The sequence below is a fragment of the Hyposmocoma kahamanoa genome, unplaced genomic scaffold (genome assembly GCF_003589595.1).
Source record: "Hyposmocoma kahamanoa isolate Upper Pololo Valley unplaced genomic scaffold, ASM358959v1 79, whole genome shotgun sequence".
NCBI classification, from domain to species: domain Eukaryota; kingdom Metazoa; phylum Arthropoda; class Insecta; order Lepidoptera; family Cosmopterigidae; genus Hyposmocoma; species Hyposmocoma kahamanoa.
The window spans coordinates 3,173,159-3,196,164 of NW_020653993.1; the positions used below are offsets into that span (position 1 = coordinate 3,173,159).

Consider the following 23,006-nt stretch of genomic DNA (forward strand, 5'->3'; position numbering starts at 1 on the left):
CGATCAGGTACATAGCATATTGCTTACATTTCGTCAGTCACTGAAGTTTCATCAGTCCTTGTAAAGCAAAAGAAAAAGCAAAAACATAATTATGTTAGTTGTTACCTAAGCTTAATCTGTGTTAAATAGAGCCAAAGGAGAAAGAGTTAATACGAGAAGACCAAGCTTGTTTGGAGATGTTAAAATAGATATGTATTAGAAAAACATTAGCAAAAACCATCAACCAACCAGAAATAGAGATGAAATGTAATTTAATTTGTTTGAAAACTATTCTGCCAAATCATTACTGTGACAACTGCGATCCGATTGGCCAGCCCGAATTCGAAACAATGTCAATGTCATTGTGTGTCGTCAATTGTTTCACTTCAAATCCCCCAGTTTAACTTAATACAGAATATTTTTGGAGTATATTCCAACACACGACACACACGACACGTACACACACGTCAGTTCTTGGCGCTGTACTATTACTGTTTTCTAATTTGTGATTTCAGCGCAAACGAGAGTTGATATTCAAAAGTGATATGAGGCCTATTTGCCTGATGAGTTGCCAGGGATGGATGGCCCTTATTTCGACTATATCTCTGATTATACTCGATATTTTATATACGATTTAAGAAATATTTATTTTCTCATAAGAATTATTACAAAATTCACTTACATGAGAAATTTCACATTCATATTAGCCAGAAATTCGGGCTTTATAGCGTATCCATCACAAACACTTAGCTTATTTTGTAATGTAACTCACTTATAAATTACAAAGACACAAATTAGTAACAAAAACAAAAATTAAATTCACTAAGACTGCAATTTTGTATACTATCATATAAGAAGGTAGTGTGATGATCAATTCTAATTTTTAAAATGTAGGGTAGAAATTTATTGTTTCCAAACTTAACAGCTATATGACTGAGTGCATCTGGAAGCGACATTGATGTTTTTTGTTGTTTGAAGTATGTTATTATATATACGATATATACGACGGTTATATACGATATTGTATCGTTACTTAGATTTTTTAAATATCAAGTGACGGGACGAGCAAGTCGTGTGCTTTGTGGTAAGTTACATGCTTGTCCATAACAGTTGCAGTGCCAATCAGATATTCAAATTGCTAAGATCTAAGGGGCACTGCCACTGCGCCTGTCACCCTGAGACATAAATTGACAAGGCCCATGTGGCTATAATTTCCAGACTGCCTCCGTGGCCGCACGGTTACCATGACACAAAGCAAAAGCATGGCAAAGCTCCCAGGTTCGATTCCCGGGCCGGGAGAAATATTTGTGTGGCCTACATTTATTTGTCTCGTAACTTTGGGTGTTGTTTGTGGTTGTCTATGTGTGTGTCCATGACACCTGCGACATAGGGTATCCCTAGTGGGGGGCTATGTTGAGTTTGTGCGTTATTATTATTATAATTAAGAATTTCACCAGCTTTCTTTTTATCACACTTTTCATTTTTTTAAATTCATTTTATAAGTTTTTTACTCGACTCGGCCGGGGAACCCGGGACCAGAGATGGTGACACCATGAAAACCGGTGTGCAAGCCGCGGATGTAGTCGCAAACAAAACATCTTACTTATAGGTACGGATTATAATGATGGAAGCTTACTTAAAAGGCGATCGTCCTCTCTTTTCTTTTTTATCGTCCGATGTAACGCTTTGAGCCCCCGACTCGTACTTAGCCATCTCTGCTTCGCTGGTAGACCGATGCATCCCGTTCACTTGACCTGCATTAAAAAAAATACTTTAACACTGTTCTTACGACGGGTAAGATAGAGACTATGAATCGTCAAGTGATACAACGCTAGTATACTAAGTACGGTTTCTTTGTAAAGTTTAACAGACAGTAAAATTACTGTAGACATCCTCAGAAAATAAATAATGACTTTAATATAAATTAAAACGAAACGATTCCCTAAAGTCTACGTATACACAGTAAACTTTTTCGACCGGATGGGACTTGAACCCACGACCTTACTGCACCGTAGTATTGCTCCTACCAACCGAGCTACGGATCAAGTTATCGAGTTGTCGAAATTATCCTATGTGTTTTTGTTAAAGATATTTTTATTGGATTTTTGGCATTCAGAACCGCTAGCGACATCTAGTGAGAGATTTTAAAACCTTCTTCACCGCAGCCAACAACTTTACAAGTGCTTCAACAGACGTAGATGTTGCTTTTTGATCAAAAGTATTATTGAGATTTTTCGTGAGATATAACTCCACTTTGATGGGGTTATTATTGATACAAAGATCAAACAACAAAAAGAAAATCCTTCGATGTGACTGGATTCGAACCAGCGTCTGTTGCTGGGGCCACGACTTTTACCAACTGAGCGACCGAGTCAGTAGATCTTACGAATTTCTCTATGTGCTTGTTGCAGATCTTAATATTGGGTTTAAAAGACTTTTTGCCTTCAGGGCCACCTGTGACAAATTTATTAAATTTGCGGTCTGTGGTACCTATCATCTCGTGCATCATAAAAAAAAACATACATGATTTGATTGAACCAAACGTATTCAGAATCAAAATAATGTTTTTTCTGATTTTTATCAAACAGGTTCTCCTGCAAGTTTTCGACAATGGTGAATTAAATGGATGGTACATTGATCTCACTTGAAACACTTAACAAAAACAATGTTTTTTATACACGGAACTTTTGTTATACGAATTAAACTTGAATACAGTACGTACAGAGATGGGCAAGCATTTTAAGCGCCACAATTTTAACCCAACGCCGGCTTTACATTCGGTTAAACCCATTCGCCTCCGAAAACGAAAGCGGAAACTATTTACAATTAAATATAATCAAATATTTGTTGTAACTCGAGTTTTGTTGTTACAAAATGTTCAAATTCTATTTGACTGATTTGTTATTCAAATTTATCTAATAAAGGAGGTGAAATTTGTTTTTTAAATAGCTAATGCCTATCTCGGTATTATTCAGCGCAATAAACGAGACTTTTGGGATTGGTTCTTTTTTGGAAAAAAAAAATTTTTTTTACGTCGTTTCAAATTCAGATATGTAAATATTCAGTATTATCGCAGCTTTGGACAGAAATGGGTTAAAAGCAGGCGTTTTGGAAAAAACCCCTTGCAGCTGTAAAAATTGTGTTCGAGTCTTGATGACGACATACCAAAGTTTGATATGTGCACGATAAACAATAAAAACAAGTAAAATGTACATTTAAATTTAGAATTTCAATCAAACGTAACTGTTTAAAAAAACTACAAATTACAAAAGATTTGTAGCGGCTGCGGTTAAAATGCAGGCGGGCGGGTTGGGTCTTAATCCACTACCCATCTCGGAGCACGTATAATGAAATGACAATAGATTTTAAGGTGAGCAAAATGTTGTTAAAAAGATGTAAATATTTCAAAAGATGTATTTTAGATCGAAGGCGGAAGAGAAATACCTAACTATAATCTTCGTTAACTTACCTGTCTTAACTCACTAAGTAATTCAAGCTGGTTAACTTTTAAAAACGATTCTCTTAAAACCAAAATTATTTCATGTTCTGAGCTTTCTAATGGTAAAGAAGAGTCCAAGATAGAAGAAAGTGTCTCAAGCCAAAAAATAATTTTAAATTTCATTATTATTGTATTAATTTTCATTAAAGCTCTTTTAATTATTTAAATTACATCAAAATGAAGAGAATGAAAGACAGACGGACAGGCAATAGACGAACAAAATGACCTTAAGCAAAAGACACCCATGAAGTGACACACACAGTGACGTCAAGGCATTAACCTGGTTGCAAATTATAATTCTGTATCGTAACCCCCCTGGTCATGGACCCCTTGCGCGGGGGTCTAGAAGGCTGCCTCTTCAATTTGGAAGTAGTTGCCACGTCTTCCTGGTTTTCTTCGTAGTGGAGACCTTGTGTAAGGGGTCAAATCAAAATAAGCTTTTGTTGCTGTGAGATTTCCTTTCAAGCATAAGACGCGAGAGCTTTCATTGTAATGGTTTTTAATTGGTAGTCTCATAAGCAGTGGACTCCCCGTGAACTTTTTATCAGGATTCGAAATTATCGAGTCATTTACTTTCTTCGATAATTATCATGAATATTATTTGAGAATTATGCAACATATATTCGACAATTCATGCTGATACATAGTTTTGTCTCTTTAATTTTGGACTAACAATGACAAACAGTGAGAAAAATAATTTAAAAGTCTTTGGTAAATGATTTGATTTGTGACTTTTTACATTGACATTTGACACGTATTGTGAAACACACACACACACTCCCACGCATATATACATCTTAATATATTTATATACATATATATACACATAGGGCACACTATGAGTTTCCGGAACTGGCCACTTACATAAACAATATTTAAAAAGTAATTTCAACATTTGAAAATGGAACTCTTTGGCTGTAGAATACAGTTTGTTTCATCTGTCACTTGTTTTCACATTCTGGCGTCATTTTAGAAATTGGTTGTCTACATCACCATGGATTTAACTCGTGAAAATTTTCGTAGTATGAGTTTCTACGACTTTAAGTGTAACTTAACAGCTCAGCAGAGCTTCCCTCGTCTTCAAACTGCTTTTGGCGATGCAGCACCATGCAAGACGACTACTAGCTGGTTTGCAGAATTCAAACGCGGTCGTGTGAATCTCAGTGACAAATTTCGTGATGGTCGCCCGTCCACTGATGTGAACAACATAAACATCGATGCTGTGCTCCGTATGATCAAAACAGACAGGCATGTGACATACTATGAGATTCGGGCATCTTTAGGCATAGGCATGAGACAAATACAATCAATATTACACAAACATTTGGGTGTGAAAAAGCTGTGCTCTCAGTGGATCTCACACAATTTGACTGAGGCTCAAAAAACGGATTGCGTTACTTGGTGCAATGCCATGCTTACCAGATTCAACGAAGGGGAGTCAAATTTGATGTGGGACATAGTAACAGGTGACGAAACATGGATTTATAGTTACGAACCCAAAACAAAGCAGCAATCGAGCGTATGGGTCTTTCGAGATGAGCCGAAAATAATCAAAGTGGCGCGCGTGCAAAGTGCTTTTAAGCGGATGATTGCTTCTTTTTTTAATAAAATTGGACACGTGGCTACTGTTGCTTCGGAGAATCGTTGTACCATGAATAGTGATTGGTACACGACCATTTGTTTGCCGGAAGTTATTGACAAACTCCGTAAAAATAACCGTAAACGCCGTATCATTAGAATTTCTGAAGGTGAACAATGTTGATCTTATGAGCCATCCCGCGTACAGTCCCGACCTGGCACCTTGTGACTTTTATTTATTTACAAACATTAAGAACCAGTTACGCGGTCAACGATTTTCATCACCTGAAGAGGCTGTCGAAGAGTATGAAAAACATGAACATTGTCACGGAGGAGTGGCATAAATGTTTTCAAAATTGGTTCATTCGTATGAAAACGTGCGTTAACGCTAACGGAGAATATTTTGATAAACAATAAATTCATTTCTGACCATTTGTAGTATTTTTTTCCTTTTCATTCCAGAAACTTACAGTGCGCCCCACGTAATATACACACATATACATATACAGATACGTCGGATACAGAAATTAGTTTAAAAAATATAAAAATAATTATCATGGCATATTTAACAAGATAATCAACGAATCCTGTTTTTTATTATAACTATGTAAGAACATAGTTCGTAAATAATAAAAGTTGAAGCAATTAAACATAATCACGTAAAAGAAAGCAACTGCGTAACAGAATTTATATAAACCATTATAAAGAAAGAAAACAACTGTTTAATAGGATCACTCACAAGGTAAATTAGGTCAGTAATAAAGACAAATATAATGGAAGGTAGCAGTGACAAAGCGTATATATTTGAAAAAAATAAGCCTAAGTACAAAGTAAGCAGCAAATGCTGCAAGTCAATATTTTCCGTTACACACCGACTAAGTTTGAGAAGAAATTTGTTAGACAAACCAGAGTGAATCACGTCATATAGACTCTTTGCCAATGCTGGGTACACATTCTAAAATTCTACATTCTACTACAAAAAGTAAATCAAACAATCTTAGAGGACCTTTCAATTTATAGGTAGAGTGGCCATTTTTTTAATGACTAATTGAAACATATAAGGCACACGAGGGGGAGTTACACCAGCTTGCGTTAGGCATTTACATTGAGTACGTAACTAGAAACAGAAACAGAGACGAAATGTCTCATGAAAGTGTATTCTGCCAAATCATTAAGGTGACAACTGCGCTCCGATTGGCCAGCCCGAATTCGAAACAAGTGACTGGTGTCGTCAATTGTTTCACTTCAAATCGATCAGTATAACTTGAGCTTTGCTATAATGGACTGAAATTGAACATATTTAATATTTAATTACCGATGAAATATGATTCCGTTTGTTTTCCAATTAGATCTTTTGATGTGTTTCCCACACCAGTAAATGGAACAGCTCCCATTGTTAGAGACATTATCTTTATTACAATAAATACACAATATTTTTGGATTATACGGAGACGTACACTCAAGTCAGTTGTTGGCGCTGTACTATTTCAGCTTTCTAATTTCTAATTTCAGTGCAAACGAATGTTGATATTTATAAGTGATGTATCACTTACCAGTTACCAGGAATGTATGGCCCTTATTTCGTCTCTATTTCTGGTTATACTCGATGTTTGAAAGCAACCACTCCCCCACCGGGCTACCATCATTCCTTGTAAATTCTGAAGCTATATATAATTTAAAGGGAAACCACACAAACCATAACCTTATGTATTCGATTTTAGATAGTGTCTAGAGAATGCTAGAAGAGAATTTCATAAGTTAATTATACAAAACTATTTCAAACTTCGTTTGTATGAAGCTTGCTCGCAGGACTCCTCTTAACAGAAATTGTTTCGCAAAATAGCCACATTATTATTATTAAATATTAATTAATCAATAAACCAATATTACCTTTAATGTCACTAATAGTGAATCCACTTCTCATGATTTGGTCGATGTGGGCTGGCATTTGAGCTTCCACGGCTTCCTTCATCAGAATAGCTTGCCTTTCTTTGATCTCCACCCAACGACGGGCTTTTTCTTGTTCACTTAAAAAGGAGTGCGCGTGGATAAATTCAGGGGGTGGAAAATGATAGGAAATCCTGCACACCTACCCTACCCTACAATATTTAATTGCATTCATTTCATTCACTCATCGCTGTTAAAAGTAGCCGTGAATAGCCACTCTAAGTCCTGACCCCTCCAGGTCGTGTACTAACTTTGTTCACGTCCCCGTGGATTACTGTCTCTACCGTCACAGGTCTACGCAAATAATGATGTTCATCTATAACGTAATAGGCCTAGCACTCTTTGTATACTTACTCAATAAACTCAGCGTAACAAATGACAGGCAGAGATAATCTAAGGAACTCCCAGTTTGCCTTCTCCATTGTCTCGAATGTGTTATGCGATATCTTCATGCAGGGCGGTGTTTCTAAAAACAAATTATTAATATGAATAATTTCTCAGTACCGAGTACTAAAAAACCGACCTCAAAAGTTCGTGGTAACAAAAACATCCTAAAAATTACATCTATTTGCCATGTTTTATTGAAATCGGTTACCGGAAAGTATGCGAACCGGATTCATCCCCGATTTGCCACCCTTATAGGTGGAATATTTTCTTCAAATCTGAATGAGACTAAAATGAGGTACCATATTTCTAACAAATAAGAACCATCAAAATCGGTTCACAAATTATCGCGTAAGATACATACAAAAAAAGAGAGTCGAACGAGAGGTTTTAATTTTTTTTTAAATTGCATGTAATATAAACTGCATGTAATAGACATAGAATAAAAAAAAACATATATAAATAGGGTGTATTCGTTAAGAGTGCCCAGGCAATTAATCCGTAAATATAAGAGTTATCAAAAACCTTTAAACTGATGTCGAAATTACGTTGCTTAAAGAGCAAAACGACATCAATAACTTTTTTAAAACAACACTAGAAATATCCAAGAAACGCTCCTATACATATAATTATAACGCACACACTCAACATAGCCCCGCACGAGGGAAACCCTGTGTAATATATATTAATATATCGTATAGTATACGTGTTCCATTTAGATCAGTTGATATTAAAAAAAAATCTTAGATATATGTACCTGTTCAATTCTGCGGTTTTCTTGTCAAATTTCGAGGTAAGTTTGTGATATTTTTCTATTAGGAATCGTGTTTCTCACCATATAGTAATCAGTGTATATTATTTGTATATAATTATATAATTGTGTATATAATTTTAATATATATTTTTTCCAGTGATTGATTCAACACTTTGACTGTTATGCAGAATCAACCAAAGCCATTTAAAGTTGTATAGATTCTGAAGGAAAATACTTGGATATTTACCAGATCCAGCAGGTATTCTGGTGACATCGATCCTCGTGTCGGCCATCTCGTCTGTGTTCTCGAATATCGGTTGATCCTTGGTATACCAGTGGGTTACGTCTCTCTTCATATTTCTGAACAGATGAAACAGCCACAATATTAAACAATATACACGTCATATAACACGCATATGATTGGCTGCCTTTAGAACATACAAAATATAATATACGTGCTGCATCATGTGATTGGTTGCCTGTGACGTGATACGCGTGATTCGTAGGCCTTTAATCAAACCCATAACTTCGGGTTTGATTATAGGCCTACGTTTCTAGTAAATCGAATTAGTAAAATAAAACGTGGAAAAATCATTGAGTGGAAATTTAAATTTACGATGTCGGATTTATTATAATATAAAAAAAAACTTACACGCAGAAAGGTTCATAGCCTTCTTGAAGACCACAAGTCGTGAAGTATTTGAGCGTGTTTACATCTTGACCGTAGGTTAACCTGGAAAAAGAGGATCGAGTTCAAGAATACGTCTTTAGCCTACCTCTAGTTACGAGCAAATATTTCAAAACTAATAAATAATATAATAATTTTTTATTTAAAAAAAACCGACTTCAAAATTTTATTTATCCGCTTTCGCTGTGTTCGTTACATTTATTTGCCAAGTTTTATTGAAATATTCCGTAGTTCGCCACTATACGGGACTTGACACAGGAGATAATAAAAATCGGTTCTCACTACTCAAAGTGTATTGAGAGAGAAAAACGCCTTGAATTGGAGAATAGCAAAACCAACCATTAAATAATTGCTCCTTAAGTAAAATTTAGGCGCTATTTATAAAAATGAATCCGTGATCAGCCAACCTTAGAGGTGGATGATTTTCTTCAAAATTAAATCAGACGACTATGGTACCCTCTTTCCAGCAAAAAAAAGAATCATGAAATTCGGTTCACAAATACCGGAGTTATCGCGTAACATACATACAAAAAAAAAACATACAGTCGAATTGAGAACCTACTCCTTTTTTTGAAGTCGGTTAAAAAAGAATCTTTCAATCGGTTCAGAAATGTCAAAAAAACACAAATGGGAGGGAATGGGAATCTACTCTGAAAAATCTTATTATATTATTTAAAAAATCTTACATGGCTTAAAATCCTGTGAGAACACCCGTACCCAACAGTGTAAGTTCCATGGGTCATTTATGCTACGGTTACAGAGTAAGTACAAATAATATAAGCGGAACATGGAAGGTATAATCTAAAAGTCTTTTTTGGATGAGATGGAGAAAAATGACAGTTCACAGCGCAAAAGTGTTGCCCACTTGCAAGCAACTAGTGATTGCAGGCGACAAATATACTATCGACTGAATGTTGGCTTATGCAATAAATACATGAACTTGTTTCATTTTAATCATCATTTTCGTCCAACTGCTGCCCAGCAGGTTTATTTAAGTTGTCAATTTTTGTAAGTTCATACATGCATTTAAAATTATATCTTTTTTTTATCTTCTTTTACTATCTATCGACAAAACTGTCGATAGCAACCACATGACTATTTAAAATTTTATGAAAACTGACAACCCTGCAAATGTCATTTTACTCCGTCTTAAAAAAATACAAACTGTGGTATAATACTCGGTACAATTTTTAAAATCTTCATGTTTACCTCGCCTTTTGTCCGACGCCAAGAGTACAGGCAGGCACAAAGTTGTCACCTTGCACTTCAGCGAAAGTTGTTTCACCACCCAAAGCATCCATCAGCAATTCTCCATTTAGAGAGAAACCTAGAGTAGTGACGTAAAAATTTCAGGACAGTGCAAATAGAGCCGTTTGTAAAACGAGAAATACGCTATCCAACATGTTGGTCGATATTAACGGAGAAAGAAAATTTTTAATTATAAAATCCAGAAGTTGGAATGGGTCTGGGCTGGACAGGTCTGACTTATGCATCCACAGAGATAGGCTCACACAGCCACTAAGTGGATGCTGGAGAACGGCCAGTGACGGTAAGGTAGATCAAGAAGGAGATGGCGTCAAACCGAAAGCTATGGAAGTCGAGAAAAAAAAGCCCGAACGGAGTTCAGTGGCGCGAGTCTATATTCCGGATTGAAAGGTATGGAGATCCAGTGTGAACATAGGAACAGCAGACTTAAGATCTTAAGTCTGAAAACGGCAGGATGTTGAAAACACTTCTTTAGTAATGCAAATGTATCACTAATAGCTCTGAGAGTGTGAGTCTCATAAAAAATTACAAAAAACAACGTCTGTTCCAGAGATGGACAATCAGTTAAAACCAAATCAACCCGCCCGGGTTTTAACCCAAAGCGCCATGTTTTAACCATTTTCCGCCCAAAATCGTGGACAGAAACAGCGAATACGGAATGGGTTATAATTCCATACTTATTACAAATTCGATGTAAGTAGTTTGATGTTTTGACGCGGAAGCGTATAACAAACAAGTATACCTTTCGCGCATTTCTTTTGTTACTATCAACCAAACATGTTGGGCAGAATGTGATATTACAAATCAATATATAAAGGGTGCAAAAATAATCAAGGCATGAATTTAAAAGTTTCATATGCCAATAAAGTTGGGCATTTACAGTCCAACGTACAGGAAAGAAACAGAGATATGCTACAGAATTAGTTTTTTTTCAAGTTACACTTCTACGTAATCTCTGTCTCGCTGCTAGTCAATTTGTGAGCGTCCAATAAGACAAAACAAATTTCAGCAACAAAAGTCTTTTAACGTTATTATTATTTAAACATACACATTGTAGATAATTAGTGTATTAGCATAATAACACCACTGGGAATAAGCAGGAAGCAATTTTTAGTAAAGTTATTAACATGTTTGCGGCAATGATGTTAGTTATTTTAGTATAATGCATTGACCGTAATGCTTGTTTTCACCGTGCAATTTATACAGTAGATACATCGGGCGATAATGTTGGACCGTGACAAACATGTGTGACGATCAAATTTAGTACAGTTCGCTTTATTTAATTACAATAATTTAATCCGCTTCATAAATCTTCTGCATAAATTGTTCCTAAAATTTTACATTCACTGGCAATCCAAAATCTTTTCAAATTCTTCGTTCAGAAAGAAAGAAATCAAGTTATTTACTTTTTGTTAATTAATGCAATTGTAAAGCGACAGTTTAGCCTGCAATTTGTCCATTACATTCCTTTTTCATGTTTGTCATCCAACCTTGTAAAACAGTGAATGTATAACTTTATGCCATAGTGTTATTTCGCATAATGTTAAGCTAAGGTTAAAACACTGCCTCGAAAGTGCGTTAAATTACTACTTACATTCCTTTCTACTCGTAAACTCTTTCTATTCACTAAGTAACCCAGATCTTCATGCCATCGAATGAAGGTACTAATCTAATGCAATGGTGACGTGGTGTACTGTGCTTACTGATTTTTGTGGATTGTTTATAGTGTTTTAAAATCACAATGTATTAATTACGGACTACAAGGGGTGCTCCAGCGATTTGATAACGTCATCGAATCCAGTCAAAGTTCTTTGTGGTAATATTATGCGCTATATTTCAAGAAGAGCCGGGTAAAGTCTTACACACTTTTCCTAAAAACACTGTTATAGGTACTACAACGTTAATAGCGGGCTTTACACAGACACTCTATCACGCGTCATACCGCAGCAATTGTGCGCGATTGAGCGCGCGTGTAAAGACGTTGAAAAGAAAAGGGATAGGCCGCGCGATCGCGCTCAACAGTCGCCAGTTTCACGCGGTCTATCCTGCGCTATGAGCTTTTACACGGACGCTCTTTTCGTTGTAACAAAAACGTTACTTTAAAAGAACGTTAGCTTAAAAACTTTCAAACAGGTAATGGCGCACGACTGTGTAAAAGGGTTTATGGTGTTTAAAACAAATCCAAACACCCTTACCTTTCCAAACCGAGACACAGTAATGCTGACATTACTGCTTGGCGACAGAAATAGGTAAGGTGGCAGTACTTCCCTGGACCACATCTTTCACAAGGAGCTCTACTACTAGTAAAGAAGTTTTACAAAAACAATACGTAAAGCATTTGAACTGTGATTTTGAAGCACTTAAAACTAAGAAATCAGTAAGCAAGCACATTGTCTATATAAATTTTTACAGTGCGTGGAAAATTCGCAAATGTAGCAATGCGGTGGCTGAATTAGATTTGTAGGAATATTAATTTTGAATTCTATAGATTCAAAGCAAGCCTAATTTTGAAAGCCTTTGATAATTTTGAATTTAGTTTGAGAGTGGCAGGAAGTACCCTCTAAAGGAAACCAGCGATACATAATCTATAACCATAATATAATAAGACAAATATGGTAACTCCGTACAAGCCTAGCAGTGTGGTTTGTATGTGTGCGCGCCCACGTCGTGACGTGGATGCACATGCGTAAACCACTAGCCCGTCCCATGCGGGGTGTGGCGTGACGGGATAAATTGCCGGTTATGGAAACAATTTAGCGGTTATTAGACAGGAAGAATGAAGGTTATTGAATGGATTTTGCATTGGTCCGAATAAGTCTTTGCTTGGTATCTTGGAAGATTAGAATTATTTTTTTTATTTATTAGAAATTTAATGTAACTTCAAATAATAATAATAATAACGCACACACTCAACATAGCCTGTAACTAGGGAAACTGTGTCGCGGGTGCCATGGACACATACATAGACTACCACAAATTACACCCAAACTCACGAGAGAAATAATTGTAGGCCATACAATTATTCCTTCCAGCCCGGGAATCCAACCTGGGACCTTTACGTGGCAGTCCGCCATGGTAACTGTTCGGCCACGGAGGCAGTTTGAATGAATTAAATGAATTGTTTAAATGACAAACTTTGTGAATAGCTAAGTAACTTTGTGATTTAAGAACATAAATCGAATTTAAAAAGCTGTAAAGTTAGCAAATAAATAAATAAATTATGAATTGAATACAGTTGACATAAAGCAGTTAGTTACTGACAGCAGTTTTAATCGATTTCAAAAAAGGAGGTTCTTCATTCGATTCTGTTACACGATTATTCGTTTATCACAAGATTACTGCATTTGTGAACCAATATTGATGATTCTTTTTTGTTGGAAAGAGTACCTCAGTATAGGTCCCATTTAAATTTGAAGAAAATATTCCACCTCTATGGGCGGCAAACTAGGGCATGATTCCTGTTTCGTGTACTTTTCGGTAACCGATTTCAATAAAACTTGACAAATAGATGTAATTCCTCGTACTTTTCAGGTCGGTTTTTTTTTACAAAATAGTTATTAGTGGGGAGCGGGCGTTGGCCAGAAAATAATTGTTGACTAAAAAAAACCCCTATGTTATGGATATTCCAAAGACTCGCACGAAGCGTTATGCTTCCACATTTACATAGCGAACGGCTATGGAGTGGAGTTCCCTGCCTGCAGACTTATTCCCTGCACGTTATAACTTAGGCCTTTTCAAGGCGAGGCGAGACCTTCTCGCTACTTTCCACCAATTGATATGGAAGTCAAATGCGCACTTATATATATTTAAAGTAGGAACAAACTTCCTGTATTTTGTTGTTGTTGTATTAAACATATATTTAAATATATAACCTTCCTCTAGTCCACATCAGCAAACGGAATGATCTCGAACTTTGATCTAGCTAGAAAAACAGGGGAACAAACGTGACCCAATCTAAGCCGAATAATCATTGATGTATATAGTTTAGGGATATGTCTGTAGCGGAAGAGCCAAGGATTGCATGGAATGTTTGGTTGGAGGCAGCAAAAATGTTTACCTTTTAGTATCATGTAAATGTGTGCGTATGAATAGAGTCACCATATTTGTCTTATTATACTAAGCCATAACCCTACACTTCAAAATCTAAAACGTTATAACATGTAAGCCTTATGTTACCCAATAATGGATAATATTTCCATTTTTCAGGTAATATTATCCATTATTAAAGACAACATAGAGTAATTTTAAATAGTCAATTCTTAAGTAAACAAGATCTATTTTTCTATCGATTAACCAACACATTGTCCATAACGTCGGTTTAGAGTGAAAACCTCGCAAAAGTATTTTCACATTGTTTGTACTGATTGCTGGAGCAAATCTTATGAAGTTTTTTGTATAAATATATAATTAAAATAATATAGCATTTGAAAGAGACACAATTTAAGGAAAAAAACATTATTAAGTTTAAAAAATAAAACTGTTTTTTTCCCAGATCTATAGCGTATATTTGTTTTTTTTTTTCATACCAACGTTTCGGGCACAAGTCCCACGTTGACGGCTGACTGAGATGGTAAAGCCATCAGCCAGTTATGTCTAACATTAATAACAATAGGTTTTAAAAAATATATATATTCGATTTCGATCCAAAAATTTGTTTCAATTTCTATGTGTAAGCTTTTATGCATTGCATTCGATTCGTATCTTTTCCGAATCCGAGACTATGCAAATCTAGAAAACTCGGACCCTCTTCGGATGTCACTTATGCACTAAGTCCGATTCACAACAACATAGAAATCACTTAAGAGGTAGTCACTCCATCACGACGATAAACTACATTGCACAAATTAACCTGTACAGTAAATATATTCCTGCCACAATCTTACCAATTCACAATAAAGCCTGGCACAAACTATCCAATTAATTAATCGTTCAACAAATTGGTTCCATATTTACTTATCGTCTTATCAATCAGGTCTAGGAACACTCCGACTACGTCACCGACTGCCCATTGTTTCCCGAACGACTCAAAGCTACCGCTGTATACTTTTTCCTCCTTGAAAAGTCGAAAAGTCTATTGTAGGCCCTATATTTGTAAATATCGTCTAGCTTCACGAGCATCATGATCGTGTATTTATGACGTATGGGATGACAGTGATATTAGCGATGGGACGAGTTGTTTTTTTTTTTCAACTCGAGCTACTCAAGTTGACTTATTACCGACTCGAGTTGACTCGACTCGGTGTTTGACAGAGCAATCGCGAGTAGCCAGAGCGATGCGGCGTATGTTCCTATGAACTCGAACCGACGATTCACCGAGTTGGACATCGGCGTGCCGACCGCGACTCGAGCGTGCTCCGAAGGTCGCGGAGCCGCGGGGCGACTACTGAACCGAGGTAACTAGTGTTCATAAAAAAATATCTCGAGTTTACTCGTTATGTTAGTAAATCGAGTTAAATAACTCGACTCGCCCATCGCTAAGTGATTTCTGATGGCGACTGTCATTCCAAAGACGAAACAAGTACGCGATTACAATATCCACAAAGTCAGAGATTAAATCATTCAGGTCTGGACACTTTACGAAAGGGCCTAACTAATTTAATTTCTATAATAAGGAACAAAACGAAACAAAAAAAACACAATTAATTTATAAATTAGCATCAAATGGGAACACTTAGATAAATGGGGTTCAATTCGATAAATTTTGTTACCACGAATTAACCACAAAATAGAAGAGAGTGCTGCTTTGAAATTATCTATTTGAATTATATTATTAATATAAAAATCGAACGCAAAGAAAAATTGCTTCCATATGACAGGAATCGAATCTGCTTTGTATGCCAAATCCCTAATTTGGCATACAAAGCAGATTCGATTCTTGTTATAATCCACGTGTTACGTGTTGTGTTACGTGGTTGTATTTTTGAACATATTTCATAAATGAAAGAGGTTCTCAATTTGTATTTCTTTTTGTATATACGCGATTACCCCGGTGTTTTAGAACCATTTTTAATGATTCTTTTTTATTGGAAAGAGGTACCTCAGTATTGGTCCCATTTAAATTTGAAGAAAATACTCTTCCTCTCAAGGTGGCAAACTTGGGGGTGAATCCGGTTTCGCAAACTCTGAGGTAACCGATTTCAATAAAACTTGGCAAATAGATGGGATTTTGAGGTGTAATGGATCCTTTTATTGAAATGTAGTCGAGTGGCTTGTGCATGGGTTTTCATGTTGTCGATCGTCTCTGAGGTCTTTTCAATATTGTGTAGTCTGGGTGTTTGTGGTACTGTTATTGTTTCGGATTTCCATAACACAAGTGTCATAATTACTTACTTTGGGATCAAATCAACGTAAGCGATGTTGTCTAATATTTATTTATTATGGCTGATTAGCCATATACATAGTTCTACTAAAGTCTATACTATAATTGTACTGCAGCTTCAATCGCTGTCCATGTACTACGTTTAACAAAAATTTGATGAAATGCTTTTTTTCCCATTGGTTTTTAAATTTATCTTTTTTGTTTTCATCAAGCTGTATAATAAAATACGGGATGGAATTGTTTAAAGTACTGTCTTTTTACTAATTACTGAGTTTCGTATATCGATTTGAACAGAGGTCATTGTACTTGTTGACAAATAATCATATGTCAGACCGCCACACTAAATACCCGGACTCAAACTATAGTTTCCCTGTACTATTAGTAGCAGAATAACGAAATTCACTCCAAGCCACTATCCAGAATACCCAGACTAAAACTAGTTTAGAAAATGTCATTTCCCAAATTGGTCCCATCGGGAATCGGTCCCATCAAACCCGAGATTTCCTCATTTCACAGATAAAAACTGTTAGGTCACCCAGTATATAGAGTGAACGTCATCAAAGTGACGTCAAAGGAAGTGGTAGCATGGCGGCACAATCACAATAACGACATAATTATAAATGTATGTTTATTACATGTATATATGACAAAACGACTAGCCTGATTTGTATGAAGTTTAGTGGATAGAAATGTCCTAGATTTGTACTTAAGATTGAATTTCATCAACATTTATATAACTGCTAAAGTATTCGAAAAAGAATATGTGACATCAGTCGACTTGAATCCAGATAGTTAAAAAAAAATAATAAATTAAAAATAATAATGGCATCAAAGCAGCACCCTGTATGACCCCTAAAGGTGGTAACTCACTAATAGTCTGGTCTTGCACGTCTAGGAAGCAGCCGACAATGTCGCCAACTTTAAACTGCATACCGAAAGAATCGCTCGACGCCGCGTGCCATTTTAGACACTGCGCCCATATTTTATTATATTATTTCACTCGTTGAACTTTCGTAATCATCGAGTATATAACCAGAAATAGAGACGAAATGTTATTTAATTTGTTTGAAAATTATTCTGCCAAATCATTACGGTGGCAACTGCGCTCCGATTGGCCAGCCCGAATTCGGAACAATTGACGGGTGTCGTCAATTGTTTCACTTCAAACGACCAGTTTAACTTGAGCTTTGCTATAATGGAGGAAAATTGAAAAATTACATATGTAATATTTAATTACGCATGAAATGTGATTCTGTTTGTTTTGTAATTAGATCTTTTGCTTTTTTTCATGGAAAAGCCCCCCATTGTTAGAGACATTATTATCTTTATTACAATAAATTCAGAATATTTTTGGAATATGCGGAGACGTACACACAGGTCAGTTGTTGGGGCTGTACTATTTCAGCTTTCTTTGTGATTTCAGCGCAAACGCGAGTTGATATTTAAAAGTGATATAATGCCCATTGCCTGGCCCTTATTTCGTCCTTATTCATGGTTATATACTCGATGTTCGTAATACACAATAAACATCAAAAGTTTACTTATTTCTATACCATATAAAAGTCATTACAATCGTGCATGACTTGACAGTATTCGAAAGGATGACAATGGCAACTCATTACGATTTACAAAATCTCAAATAATACACGATTACAAGTGACACGTTTCTTGAACTGTCTTATTACAATGTTACATGTGGATTTTACACGTTTATTAATAATACATGAAGCCCGTAGTACAGCTGTCGCGATAGTATTTTTTTAAGTGGCGTAATTTTTTCTACACAATTAAATTGAAAATCACTGCTGGAACGCTTTGCGTTTTCCAGCAAACACTGACTTAGTGATCTTGTTGTTGTGGCAATTGACACCGCACAAAGTTTTTTATGATACCTAGTCGGGTGTCAAGCGACACGCCTGTTCATAGCAGTTGCAGTGCCACTTAGAACTTTATATCGCAAAGATCTCAGGGACACGGCCACTGCGCCCGTCACCCTGAGATATAAGTTGACAAGTCTCAAGTGCCTGTAATTTCACAATCCTCCAAATCCGGAACGCAGTAATGCTAACATACTGCTTGACGGCAGAAATAAGTAAGGTGGCAGTACTTCCTTGGACGAACTCTTTCACAAGGAGCTGTACTGTTGCTGAACTTGCCAATCTATGTTTCAGGGTGACGGGCGCAGTAGTAGTGCCCCTCAGATCCTTGTGATTGAAAGTTTAGAGTAGTGTTGACTCTAAACTGTTATGAACAGGTGTGCCTTACCTTCAGGCGCACGACTTGTTCGTCCCATCACTTGATATTATAAAAAAATATCAGTTACAAATAGCCATGTGAAGTGCCACCATTATGTTTAAATGAAACTAGTTTCGGGCCCTTGGCTGACTCGTTCATCACAGTCAGCTGTGACTTATAGGACTTGTCAAGGGCCTTAAATGTTGGTTTTGTTTGAAAAAGAAATATACACGATTTAGATTGAAAAAATAAAATAGTTTCATTTCCAATGTATAACAATCGAGAACACTCAAAACTCGATATTGTGTTCATTACGTTTATAACGCCAGTTATAAAAAAAGAAAGAAAGAAGACTGTTTACAAGCACAGACACGCATATAAACAAAACAACAGAGGACCAATAATAATAATAATAGTAATTCAAAATTAATCTGTTAGGCCCTCGGAGAAGCGAGAGACTAAAATAAATAACGATATAATAATAACTACAAAAAAACAAAAATTAAATTAAAACAATTGATAATGCAGTACCTAATTCACCGTCATGCTTGTCGCGACTGGTGCAATCGGGACTTGCTCTGCTCTAGCCACAAACGGCTTTTTTAAACCGTTTCGTGGCGCTGATTTTCAGCAAACCCGGGGCGAGTGACCCACTTTTTTCTGTTTTGTTTCTTTTTCTTCTCGTATGGTTTCTTTTGCGGTAGTCAAATAAATGTGTTTTCTATCTTTCTTTTGATGATTCCGCCAACGTCAACGTCAACGTTAAAGAAAACTCGCGTTTATTATTCAGAATTTGATTGGTGACTTCCGATTGTAGACTTCTCACAGAAAAGAATCCACAACAATAGACAACACAAACATTTATAAACTATTCATATATCATACTATATCAATATGTCAAATTATAGCTATCGCGACAGCCAATATACAGGCTATAGTAAAACTAATACACAAGGCTTCTCTTAAAACAGGATTTATTACACCGAAACCTCTTAGAGCGCCATCAATTTAGACGCTTATAGAAACGCTGCGCTTCAATATTTTTTAACCGACTTTCAAAAAAAGAGGAGGTAATATAGTGACTGTATTTTTTTGTACGTATGTTACGCGTTATTTGTGAACTGATTTTGATGATTTTACTTTTTGTTGGAAAAAGGGTACCTTAGTAATGGTCCCATTTAAATTTGTAGAAATTATTACTACTCTAAGGGTGGCAAACTAGGGAATTAATACGGTTTCGCGCACTTATCGGTAACCGATTTCAATAAAACTTGGCAAATAGATGCAATTCCACGAACTTTTGAGGTCGGTTTTGTGAGAAAGTCTGTACTGAGATTATTAGTCACTAATTGTGACTGCAAAAGTGGCGCGATATCACAACAGTCGCGCTGCAACTGCGCTTCTAAATGTTGTATGAAAATTAAAATGGCGGGGCTGCAGCGCTATACTGCTGTGCTTCTATAAGCGTCTAATTTGAAGGTGCCCTAAAATGACAGTTTTATAAAAATAAACTGTTTAAAACATTTCTAAATATAAGAATATGTTTTGAAGTTTCGGGTCCATTGAAAATACCTCTGTATTACTTAAAATTACTGTTCTAATGATAAAACTAAGATTAATACTTACGTTGTAACCATCAAATGCCCAAGAATTCTCATCTTGGCCCAACATCATACCGGGGGCCATATCTGCGTGCGCCCAACCAACCTAAAACATAAAAGTACACTTTTTAGTGTGTTAACTTCACAGGAACACTTTCTTGGTTGGGAGCTGACAGAGGTGTTTAGTTCCCATAACAAAAATTTTTATTGCAATGGAACTATGAAACGGTTTCTCATAACAAAATGCTATTTTCATGGAACTAAAAACGATTTGCACTTTGTAGATCCATGACAATAAAAACTTTTTTTATGGGCACTAAACACACGACGCGACAAAGATGTTTTTTCTGAATGAAGGCTTGCGGCAAACGTGATTGACATTAATTTACTGGTCTTACCATAAACAACAATAGAAATGACTTATCATAACAGAAGTCACGAACACATAAAGCTCCCAACACACATTTCTCTCAAATTAGAGCAGAGCGTGTAGAGCAATATTATTTTTAAGGGACACATCTACAACTATATTGGCAAGTTTAATTGACACTGCACGATGACAACGTAAACATAATGAGGCCAAATTCTGTTATTTGTCACAACAGATCATTTTACAGAAGCGAGACAATCCAGTGACTTAAAAAAAATACTTCTTTTTGTGACAAAAAAGTAGTATTCCCTTTAATTAAGGCACATTATAAATGTTGGTGGTAACATGAAATTAAACAAGAGCATGTAAATAGACACAAACCATTTGAATTACATAGGACACTAAACAGAACGCAAGCGCGCCACCTAGCGGTGTAGTCCGCACAACTACGTTTCCCGCACTACGACAGAGTCGTGACATTGTCGGCTGGCACAATCATACGAATCAAAACGAAAAGAGGCACAGATGACATCGACAGTAATAAGATGTAAAAAATCTTACCCTCATGGGTCCAGCGGTGAGAATCTCAAATTCGAAGTACCACTTTCCGGAGCTGACAGCGTAGTTCTTCTCCGCCCTATAAGTTCTAAAGTCCGCTTGCTTCAGTTTAGACGCTTCCAATAAAAGAGCTGTTGAATAGAAATTTGTGTCACTAACTTTATTCTCTCCACTCATCGGCTACTGCAGAATACATGTTATTATTATTAATACAAAGGTCGAAAACAAAGAAAAATTCCTTCGACCTGACAGGATTTGAATCTGCGACTTTCACAGTCGCATTACTTTAAATATTTTTTCTTTCTCTATTATATCTTCCTTTCTTCAGTATTTTATTAATTCCTCAAATTGTATGAGAAAAGCACTATATATGCCTTGGCGGAAACGGGATTGCTTGACTTGTATTAATACAACTTGTAACATAACTGTAACTCATACTCGTCCAGCAATCCTTTACTTCCCGGCCGGTATACTCTATACAATCAATAATACATGCTATTTTTCATAGTTTTACCTTCATGTTGTTCCCCGGTTGGCGGATCCAAATTGTAACCGTAAACAAGAAGGGTCCGGACGGTCTCCGAAGCCGTGTCTCGGTTTGCCTTTTTTATTGCATCATCAACTTTTGGATACGGCACTAGGTGAGGAGAACGATGCATTTCCGGGTCCTGTAGATTTTGTATTATGATAAGTTTCTTATTCCGGAAGCTAAGGTTTACTTCAAGGGGCAGCACCGTGAAAGTGAATTGAAGCAAAGTTATACAGGTTTTTACAATTACAAAGTTATACCTACACAGGTAAAAATAAAGTGCGCGGGCCCTTTACAGGTACCATGGTCACGGCAGAATGAAATTTTTTTTAATTAGTTTCTCTGTTCTCGTTTAAAGCCATTTGATTGACCTAGAATTTTCGTGAAATTGACTTCCTTGGAATTGATTTTATTGGTAGGTCAATGTTCAAAGCACAAACAGCTTATCCACTATCCAATAATAGGTTTTTATTTTTTCGGTTCTAAATCGCGTGTATTTGTTTTTTCAAATATATCAGTTGTGACCTGTAATGGGCATGGGATGGGTATGGGCAATATTGGTTTGATTAAAAAAACAAATATACGCGACTCGGATCCGAAAAGCTAGTTTAATTTCCTAAATATAAGTTTCTTAGGTTTTATTGTTCAGTATCAAAGAGTAAGTGATCTTGCAGACGAAACTGCAGATGTATTTGTTTAAACATACAATCTTATAAAAATAAATAGGTGTAACCAGTTTAAATATTAACGTAATACGTAACGTAAATTAAACTAGTATTGCGTTATGTTCTAAACCAATTACAAAACAAACTTTCTATTGCATCCCAGTTCATTATTACATACAAACTTTAAAAGAAACTCTAATAATAAAATGGTACTTAATGATTTATACACTGTAATTTTCATTCAAAACATTAAAAAAAAATTAAGCGTTAGGGAACGAATCAACAGGCCTTACAAATTTCTTGTGCTTGTTGCATATCTTGTTTTTGGTTTTAACGATTTTTTTGCTGTAGTGCCATCTGTGAGAAATCTATGAAAGTTTTTCTTCACTGACTGAGTGAAAAAAAACTTTCATAGATTGGAAACTTTCGTAGAACACGCGCTACGACATAAAAGTCTCTACAAAAAAGCAAAATAATACTAGTACGTCATGAAGGTGTAAGAAAACACAAACCACAAAACACAGTAATAAAAAATCTAATCAAAAGCAACATCTTGAATCTTCTATGTTGAAATGATGACAAGCGAGGCATATCATGCTGTGACCCTCACACCTAATAATGGTAAAACATACTA

The 23,006-nt window shown here is 36.0% G+C and overlaps 1 protein-coding gene across 1 annotated transcript in view; it reads right to left on the reverse strand.

Annotated features, from left to right (window-relative positions):
- Positions 1 to 23,006, reverse strand: part of LOC113233519 (ryanodine receptor) — a 275,950-nt gene that overhangs the window by 132,707 nt on the left and 120,237 nt on the right. Inside the window, exons 23-33 of the mRNA XM_026468642.1 lie at positions 21,693 to 21,846; positions 21,182 to 21,309; positions 20,276 to 20,356; positions 17,285 to 17,384; positions 10,039 to 10,156; positions 8,794 to 8,874; positions 8,389 to 8,501; positions 7,358 to 7,469; positions 6,947 to 7,083; positions 3,759 to 3,887; positions 1,616 to 1,733 (exon numbers count right to left, since the gene is read on the reverse strand). Coding sequence (XP_026324427.1) covers positions 1,616 to 1,733; positions 3,759 to 3,887; positions 6,947 to 7,083; positions 7,358 to 7,469; positions 8,389 to 8,501; positions 8,794 to 8,874; positions 10,039 to 10,156; positions 17,285 to 17,384; positions 20,276 to 20,356; positions 21,182 to 21,309; positions 21,693 to 21,846 — 1,271 coding nt within the window. The remainder of the gene's footprint in view (positions 1 to 1,615; positions 1,734 to 3,758; positions 3,888 to 6,946; positions 7,084 to 7,357; positions 7,470 to 8,388; positions 8,502 to 8,793; positions 8,875 to 10,038; positions 10,157 to 17,284; positions 17,385 to 20,275; positions 20,357 to 21,181; positions 21,310 to 21,692; positions 21,847 to 23,006) is intronic.